The sequence below is a fragment of the Nestor notabilis genome, unplaced genomic scaffold (genome assembly GCF_000696875.1).
Source record: "Nestor notabilis isolate BGI_N333 unplaced genomic scaffold, ASM69687v1 scaffold12999, whole genome shotgun sequence".
In the NCBI taxonomy this organism is placed as follows: Eukaryota; Metazoa; Chordata; class Aves; order Psittaciformes; family Psittacidae; genus Nestor; species Nestor notabilis.
In genome coordinates this window covers 30,291-39,349 of record NW_009942492.1, presented here as the reverse complement: position 1 = coordinate 39,349, position 9,059 = coordinate 30,291, and the positions used below count along the sequence as shown (strand labels likewise).

Sequence of the window (9,059 nt, the reverse complement as noted above, 5' to 3'; positions counted from 1 at the left end):
GCATGGTATTAGGATAAATCTCTCAGTTTAATGAGCTTTGAAATGGTAATCTTTCTGCCAACACAAATCTTTCTGTAGTTTCTTTCTTGCTTTGCTGTTTCGATCTCCAGCAAGACAATAAAAATTATATATCCTACCTAACAGTTCTGGATGGTTTTAGTCACGGCTCCGTCATAGCTGCTTGTCTGGTCGCGTCGGGTTTTGTCTTGTGGTTTTGGAGCCATGTTTTAATCACTGGTGATAATAGCTAAAGAAGGAGAAATGCCAAAGAAACAAGAAAGTGAAGAAAAATGCCCACAGCACCCACCAGCAATGCCAAGAGTGCTGTAACACATGCAGAGGGCTAAGAGAAACATGTTGGGTTAACTGCTGGTGAAACCAAATCTTTGCATTTTGCTCAGCAAAGGGGTTTTCAGAGCTACAGCCAGGGGCGAGGCTCATGTTTTCACTGCAGATGTGAATTTTAAAAGCTGCTGCTATATTTGGAAACAAAACAAAGCAAATCCTGCAGGGTTTGGAACAATTAAACAGTGTAAAATGACAGGTTTCCCCAGCATGATTCATCCAACCTAGGGCAGGCGTGGGAAATGGGCTGGCGGAGCTGCAAGTACCTCGTAAATGACCACTTGGTATATAAGTAATTGGAATTAGTTATTTATAGGTTAAGGAGAAAATTGTCATTATAGAGGAACAGCTAAAAAGGAAAAGTTGAAAATGGGATGCAGAGAGCAATTAGTTACTCACCTATATTCAAGTTGTTGACATTGTTAAGAGATGGCTCATTTTCATGCGACCCATGGCAGCTGCATTAAAAACTTTTCCTTACTCATTCTTCACTCTCTAGTCAGGTATTATGTCACAAAGGTTTTGTTGTCCATAGGAGTGATTTTCTCTTCAAGTTTACTTTCTCTTCCTACCCAAGCCTCCAACTCTATTCTGTGACTAATCACAACATGCTGTATTTCCTCCTTTTTTTTCTCCAAATCCCACAACAGGCGAAAAGCTTCTTGAACTGGCTGCTCTTTCTGCTGTGCTCAAGCTGGAAGTTCCCATTAACTTGAAGATGAGATATGGCAGCAATCACAGGAAAACAAGAACAAAGCTTGTTTCATTTCTACTCTATTCTATTCCATTCCATGTATTTGTCAACCCTGCAAAGGTTGGAACATTAAGCACCAAAGACTTTATGAATGCTTTACCTCATTAGAATACTTTCTTTTAAATCAGAGCCCATAGACATTTAGCAAGAAAAGAAATCCTCTATGCCTAACACTCTAGACGGCTTAGAGGAACATTTCTGCTCTGCTGACTACGTGTTAAATAATGTAACAGCGGATTTCCACAACCAGGATAAACTATGAGCAAACCCCTGAAGATTAATGAGGAGGAATTTGCCTTAGCCGTTTCACAGCAAGGATTGCTTCACTGCACCCCTAGTTCTCAAATCCAAACAGAGCAGTGTTACTCTGGGCAACTTACAGAGCCTGCTAAGTTCATTCACTCAATGTAAAATTTAACTGGGATCTTGTTTGGGATCAAATTTGAATCTTTTCTTTTGTAAAACTCCTCTTGTAAAACCTCACGATGTGTCTCAAATGGCTTCAGATATCTCTGATGCTCACAATCAGCTCTAACAGTAGCAGGGAGTTCTGACTCAGAGGGACACTTGACGAATCAATGTACTAGATCCCTACAAGAGCACACAGAAAACTGCCTCATTGTCATGGTTTAAACACTGAACCTAGGACACTCACTTTTACCAATATCTCTTACTTTACCTCCTTGTTCATGATCCTCCACATTTCTAATGCCAGAGCCCCCTGACATTTCCCTGCAAGCTCAAAAACCCTCTCCTCCTCTCCCAAGCACCTCCCAGGTTGCCATGAGCCCCCTTTATAGTTAGCTGAGATACAGGTAATCAGCTGGTGTAAATCTCTATCACTAATTAGATTATAATGGATGGCAGTGATCCAGCCTAACCCAGTCATTAGCATGAAGCCAAACTCAGTAAGAAACAAAGCCTGTGTTTTAGTGGACAGCAATATTGACCTTGGAGAGAGCTTGCCTGGAGTGTTGGTGACCTCATGGTCTTTTGAATTCCTCGAAACAAGACTGGGTGGTTTCTTTCTATGATTCTAAAAGTTGGGATGTAGCCAAATAGAAACAGTAGCTACCCAACAGAAACTGAGTGGAAACAGGTGATTTATGTCACCAGAAGACAAACTGAAGGTTCACAATGACCTATCCTGCCCTCAGAATCTGTGACATGGATCCCACCATGCTCCTGTATGAAGACAGATTCTTCTTTCCTTCACCTCAGCAGAAATCAGGGTATCCCCAGCAAAGCTGCATGTCCTCGGAGATGGTTTCAAGGGTCCTTTGGTGCTCTGCTTCCACAGATGCACAGCTCCACAGCAGCAGGAGCATCCCTCCCTTTTGGGGTGATCTCAGACACAAGACATTTAGTCACATCAGTCATGGGCTCAGGTCCTGTGAATCCCTTCTGACCGGAGAGAGGCGTATTTTGGTAAAGACATAGTTCAATTTGAAATCCTAAGGGTGCTCAGGCGACCACGTGAGGCCTTCAGGCTTTCATGTAAACTAAATATCAGCTTCATTAATGAATAATTGCAACGTGATCATTAACATCAGCACTAATGACTGCCAATGGAGGATTGAGGACTGAGCTAGAGTTATTCCAAACGTAACAGCCATAGGTGGATCTTTCATGACCCGGGGGCACACTACAACTGGGAAAAAAAAAAAGGAATAGGAATTTTGCTGTTCAAGTTATGCAAAACATAAACAGAATGTAAAACTGCCAGAAAAGTTTTGCATTTTGCTTTTATTTAAAGATATCCAAAAGACATTGGGAAAATACAGATGCTGATTTGACCCCAACTCTATTCCAAACTTCCATGATAAATTGGCACAGTCCTTTGCACCTAACATTTCTAATATTGGCAAGGCCAAGGGCATGTGTTTTCCCATGCATGGATGGAATGAGGCAGCAGAGGTTGAGATGTTAGGTATAAGGAAGAAGCTCTTCCCTGTAAGGGTGCTAAGGTGCTGGCACAGGGTGCCGAGAGAAGCTGTGGTTGCCCCATCCCTGGCAGTGGCCAAGGCCAGGTTGGACAGAGCCTTGGGCAACATGGCCTAGTGTGAGGTGTCCCTGCCCATGACAGCAGGTTAGGACTGGATGATCTTCAGGTCATTTCCAACCCAAACCATTCTATGATTCTATGTCAAGAACTTTCTGCTACATATATGCCCTTCTGATGACCAGAGACTGCAAAGACAGACATTGGGCTTCAGCTTTTTTGCATTCAAAAACAAACCATGGGGGCACGGAATTGCACTCTTTGGAATTCTGTTTTAATAAAAAATCATACTGAGGAGTGCCTGACGTCCAGAAGGCCTCTGCACGCCATGGAACTGACTGCTCCTCAATCTTAATTATGGATTTTATGTTAATTGAAGACTCACTAGCTCTGAACAAGCCACCTAGCATCCCAGTGTAACGACATTACCATATGCAAAATGAGCAGAAACATACCTTTTAAGCAGTTCACAAGCATCACACAAGATGTCAATCTGCAGTTGACACTGCCATTTAACTTGACATTAAAAAACTGTAAAAAATTTACAGAACAAATGGATAATAACATGGAATGGAGGGGTTGGTCAGAAATAATGAGGCAAAGACTAAATAGACGAAGGCCCATTCAACAAATAAGTATAGGCTTAACACATAAATCACGAATTGCTGTGGGGTACCTCATTTCCGGAAGGCCAATCTGGAGCTAAATAAAAGGTCTCCTCGTCCCTTTGCTCCTCACTCAACTGCACCACTCAGTTAGCACGGTAAGTGTTACTCATTAGCGGTGTTCTTTGATGGCAACGGTTCTCATTTGGTTTTGGTCAAGCAATGAATTGAAAAGTGTCTCTGATTCTGATCTTTGTGGGTTGTTGGACTAAATGACCTTTAAAGGTCCCTTCCAAACCAAACTATTCTGTGATTCTGAGAGCTACAGCTCTCTCCGAAATCCAGGTTTTCCCAGCCTGTTGGTCTATTGCTTAATGCAGAAGACAGTTGGTAGAGAGGGCAAAGTGGAAAATAAGCTTCTTCGGATGGAATTCAAAGCAAATAAGTTGGGAGCAGTGTATGATGTGGCTACCACCCATGCGCCTAGACAGCAGCATTGGAATGCCAAAACAAAGCACACATCTATATACTTGGGAAGAAGTGGTATCTGAAAGTACTCTGTGTTTCAGGTCCTCGCTCCTTCCACCCTTGACCACTCTACAAACAACATGCGCTGTAGCAGATGTGGATGCTGCTCCGTTGTGAAGAGCAAGACCGTGTGCTGCTGCCCGTCGTGCCAGAAGACCATCTGCTGCAGCCCATGCCAGCAGTCCTGCTCCTGCGACCCATGCCAGCAGGCTGTCTGCTGTGACCCATGCTGCCGTGACCCGTGCCAGAAGACCGTCTGCTGCAAGCCCTGCTGTGCCCCATGCCAGAATCCCTGCTGTGACCCATGCCAGAAGCCCTGCTGTGACCCATGCCAGAAGCCCTGTTGTGACGCGCCGCGGCAGATCCCCTGCTGCGACCCATGCCAGAAGCCCTGCTGTGACCCATGCCAGAAGCCCTGTTGTGACCCATGCCAGCAGTCTGTCTGCTGTGACCCATGCCAGAAGCCCTGCTGTGACCCATGCCAGAAGCCCTGCTGTGACCCATGCCAGCAGTCTGTCTGCTGTGACCCATGCCAGAAGCCCTGCTGTGACCCATGCCAGAATCCCTGCTGTGACCCATGCCAGAAGCCTTGTTGTGACCCATGCCAGCAGTCTGTCTGCTGTGACCCATGCCAGAAGCCCTGCTGTGACCCATGCCAGCAGTCTGTCTGCTGTGATCCATGCCAGAAGCCCTGCTGTGACCCATGCCAGCAGTCTGTCTGCTGTGACCCATGCCAGAAGCCCTGCTGCGATCCATGCCAGAATCCCTGCTGTGACCCATGCCAGCAGTCTGTCTGCTGTGACCCATGCCAGAATCCCTGCTGCGACCCATGCCAGAAGCCTTGTTGTGACCCATGCCAGAATCCCTGCTGTGACCCATGCCAGCAGTCTGTCTGCTGTGACCCATGCCAGAATCCCTGCTGTGACCCATGCCAGCAGTCTGTCTGCTGTGACCCATGCCAGAAGCCCTGCTGTGACCCATGCCAGCAGTCTGTCTGCTGTGACCCATGCCAGAAGCCCTGCTGTGACCCATGCCAGAATCCCTGCTGTGACCCATGCCAGCAGCCCGTCTGCTGTACCAAGGTGTGCCAGAAGACCTGCTGCAGCTGCGGCCAGGTACCCTGCTGCTGTACCTGCCGCCCTTGCTGCCCTGCTGAATGTCTGTCTTGCTGCTCCTACACAGTGAAGAAGCCCATTGTGCTGCGCTGCAGCCCTGTGCTGTGCTACTCTCCCCTGAGGAAGTATGGCATTCCCATCCAGCAGTGCTGCACCTCAATCAAGAGGCTTTGCTGAGCCAACTCTGGGTAGCAAAAGCAGCTCTGCAGGCTCCCATCTCTGGCATGCAACAAGAACATGCACAGGGAGATGAAAACCTGCTCATTTGCTCCTGGTTCACATGATGATGGAGTAAACACCTTGTGATTTTCTTCTTGTTTTCAAACTTGAGCTGTATTCTTTCTGTCTTTTCATTATTGAACATCTGTAATGCACTTGATTATATTACCCATTGTGTAAGGCAAAAGAGCTGCTAGATATTAGTGGGGCTGCTACTTCTCTTCTTGGTATCTGGGACTTGGGCTATCTTTGCTATTAATGTTATCATTCTTCACCCCCTCTCTTGACTTGTAGACAATAAAAGTTAGCATTGAGCAAAACACAAAATCTTGCCTTGGTTGTTTTTATATCACTTTGCTCAGAACGTATCCTCGTTCTGCTGCTGTTCCTGTGTCTTTAGCCAGGCTCCTGCTGGCTACAGATACAGACATGCTCCCACGGCACAGCAGAACATTTAGGAAACAAAGAGCTGTCCAACAATGTTGTTGGCATAAATTGGGTCGTCACTGATGAAGATCCCTCCTTCCACCTACTGATCATTTGCCTCAGCTCAATTTTTACTATAAAACTTAATGGTTAAAGTAAATAAAACTCAAAGGGCACAGTTGGAATGAAGCTTGCAAAAACCCACCATCCAAAGACACATCACTCCATAAGATGTATAGGAAACTCGTGATGCTACAACAGGTATTTCACTAGGTACTGAGAAGAACTCACTACTCACTGAAGAGCAGGCACCATCCTCTTCCACTTCCATCTTCAAACTAATAAACTTCAGAAAACATTTTATATTGTTGAATTTTTTTATGTGAACAGAGACTTTCATATGCAGCATTCCTGGATTCCAAGCAGTTGGAATGACAGCCAGGTGTTAGCATACAACTTAAAGGCTTCATTCCTAAAATAGCACACACATGAGTCAACAAGACCTTTTCTGCCTGGCTGGGACTTCCTTTACTATTAAAATTCAGGACTCAGCTCTGAATTGCACAGCTCAGGAAGATGCCTTGAGCGTTGTCCTGATTGCTTCCCTCAACCAGATCTTCAGAGCATACACAAAGTCTGCATTAGAATAGTCTTCTCTCCCATGTCAGACTTTTCTGAAAGGCATTACTCAGGACTTTAGGAGTGTTTTATGAACAGGTAAATCAGGTACAGTGCACTGGCAGAAGGACATCCAATACCATATTACATCAGAAGCTCATTCTGTTACGGATGTCTTGTGAATATTCTTTTCATCATATGCTGGAAAAGCTGCTGTGATGGGTTCCTCTCCACTTACAAAGGTACCGAAGCTCTCAAATTCATGGAACCACCGTGGAAGTTTACAAAGACATCATGGCGTGACATGTAAAAGTGGTGATGGTTTTAAACCGAAGGAGGGTAGATTCGGGCTAGATAGATAGAAGGAAGAAATGTTTTACTCATAGGGTGGTGGAACACTGGAACTGGTTACACAGACAGGTGGTAGATGCCCCAACCATGGAAACATTCAAGGTCAGGTTGGACAGGGGTCTGAGCAACCTGGTCTAGAGGAAGGTGTCCTGGTCATGGTTGGAACTGGATGAGCTTTAGAGGTAGCTTCCAACCCAAACCATTCTATGATTCTATAATTCTAACAGAATGATCACCTTGGCCAATATGGTGACAATAAAACCTGATAAAAAGGCAATGAATGGCTTATTCAGTGGATGACATGTTTAAGGGTTTACACAAAGAGGACATTACATCCTTCAGGCTATCAGGTATCCGGCTAGTATGGCGTGACTGAAACAATGCTCCCCCAGGGACAATTCCAGAAGAGACACCAAACACTATAAGAGGTCATGTTCACATCTTGGGAAGATACTACATGTCCCAGCCATGAGGAGTCATCTGTCACCACTCCAGCCTCACATTCAGAGTCAGCTGAACATGATGGAAAGCTCTATTTGCCATAAATATCAAGTATCTTAGCACTCTCATATTGGTGACCCTTCTCATCACATGAAGACTCCATCAACACCTCACGTGGAGCTGGCCTGGTTCTGCACACGGCCACAATTCCTTCCCCCATCCCCAAGCCTTGTAATATCTGCCTTGACTCCAACCATCTTATCATTCCCTCCTGATTGTTCAGCCAAACTTTGCACGCAGAGCAGCTTAGGGCTTGGCTCACTGCAGCCAAAACAACTAGAAGTAATTGCTGGAAAACTCAGACCATCTGTGAGATTCCAGCTGGACTCCCAAGGCACAGGGAAAAGTCATGGAGAAATGCACTCAGGATTGCATTACCAGTCTGGAACCTCATGCTTGCTTACAGTAGTACAGAGTCCAACAGTGTGAAACACTTAAATGTCATCATCACAAATTCCATGAAACACAAGGTGTCTTGGCCTCACAGGCCTTAGAAATAACCTCAGAATATGGAGTGTATGGAAACAACGCAGAAAAAAGCTGACATGTGCACTCCTGCTTTGAAAGCTGCTTAGTTTAGACTTAATCCTTCCCCTCCGTGGGTGAAAATGAAAGAGAAAAGGTTATTAAGCTTAGCAGAAACAAAAATCAGGTGGGGTGAGGACCAACCACCATGGAGGGAGACTCAAGAACAAGGCTAAGAAAGGGGAAACCCTTCAGTCTTAACTTTAACCACACAGCCACCTCTCAGAGGCAGGAAAACAGGATTCACATTGACCAATAGTTTCCACTGGTCCATCAAAACCCCAGCCAAGCACAGAGGGGACACGCAAGGGGTGACATTTCCAAGTTCCAGGCATGGTTCTCCCACTGCTTCAGCACCTGACTCCCGCGTGTGCATTGTCCCTGTGTCTCAGGCTCATTCCTTGGGAAGCGGATGGGAATACCTTAGAGCTACCTCCAGATCCCATTAATGCGAATTCATTAGAATATTTCCACTCTTGTTCATATGTGAGACTAATTACGGTGCAGAATTGAGGTGGTGAGCAAACAGAAGGAGGTAAAGATTAAATACCAGAAGACACGTGAGTGGCATAGGATGGGTGATACAGGGGGAAGTCAGAATTTCCAATGAACACCTCATTTCCAGGGGGGATGGCTTGGAAGCATATAAAAGGCTCCCCATCACAGTGGTCTTCATAATCTCGTCTTGACTTCTCTCTTGTTCTCACTGGTCAATAGGGTAAGTCAGAGCTTACTATTTGCCTCTTCATTTGCACTCTACCATATTTCCACACACTCCTGCAGGAAGCAATGCAGGATTTCCTGTCCTGTTTGGTTTTGAGAGATTGATTTTGGGATCCATTTGGGTGGTTTCTTTCTGATGGAACAAGTGCTGGACAATATACCAAATGCACAGATGTCCATGTGAAAATGTGGAGATTTCAGGGATAGGTTGACAAGGGATTCTGGACAGTAGGGACTTCTCCAGCCACTTTGGGATGGGCTTTGGGATAAGGATGTTTTAAGCTGCCTAAAGAACTGGGAGATTCAGGCAGCGAAAAAGACCTTCTCTCTGTTCCTTCCAGCTTTGC

General features: G+C 45.5%; 1 protein-coding gene across 1 annotated transcript; it reads left to right on the top strand.

Annotated features, from left to right (window-relative positions):
• Window positions 1-4,314: 4,314 nt before the first annotated feature.
• On the top strand, window positions 4,315-5,526 carry LOC104411099 (keratin-associated protein 5-5-like). Its single transcript, XM_010021435.1, has one exon. It carries the CDS (start codon window positions 4,315-4,317, stop codon window positions 5,524-5,526), a length of 1,212 nt encoding a protein of 403 aa, XP_010019737.1.
• The last annotated feature ends 3,533 nt before the right edge of the window (window positions 5,527-9,059 follow it).

Excerpts from the sequence above, each read along its gene's own strand:
- LOC104411099 (XM_010021435.1), top strand. The coding sequence starts at position 4,315 with ATGCGCTGTAGCAGATGTGGATGCTGCTCCGTTGTGAAGAGCAAGACC.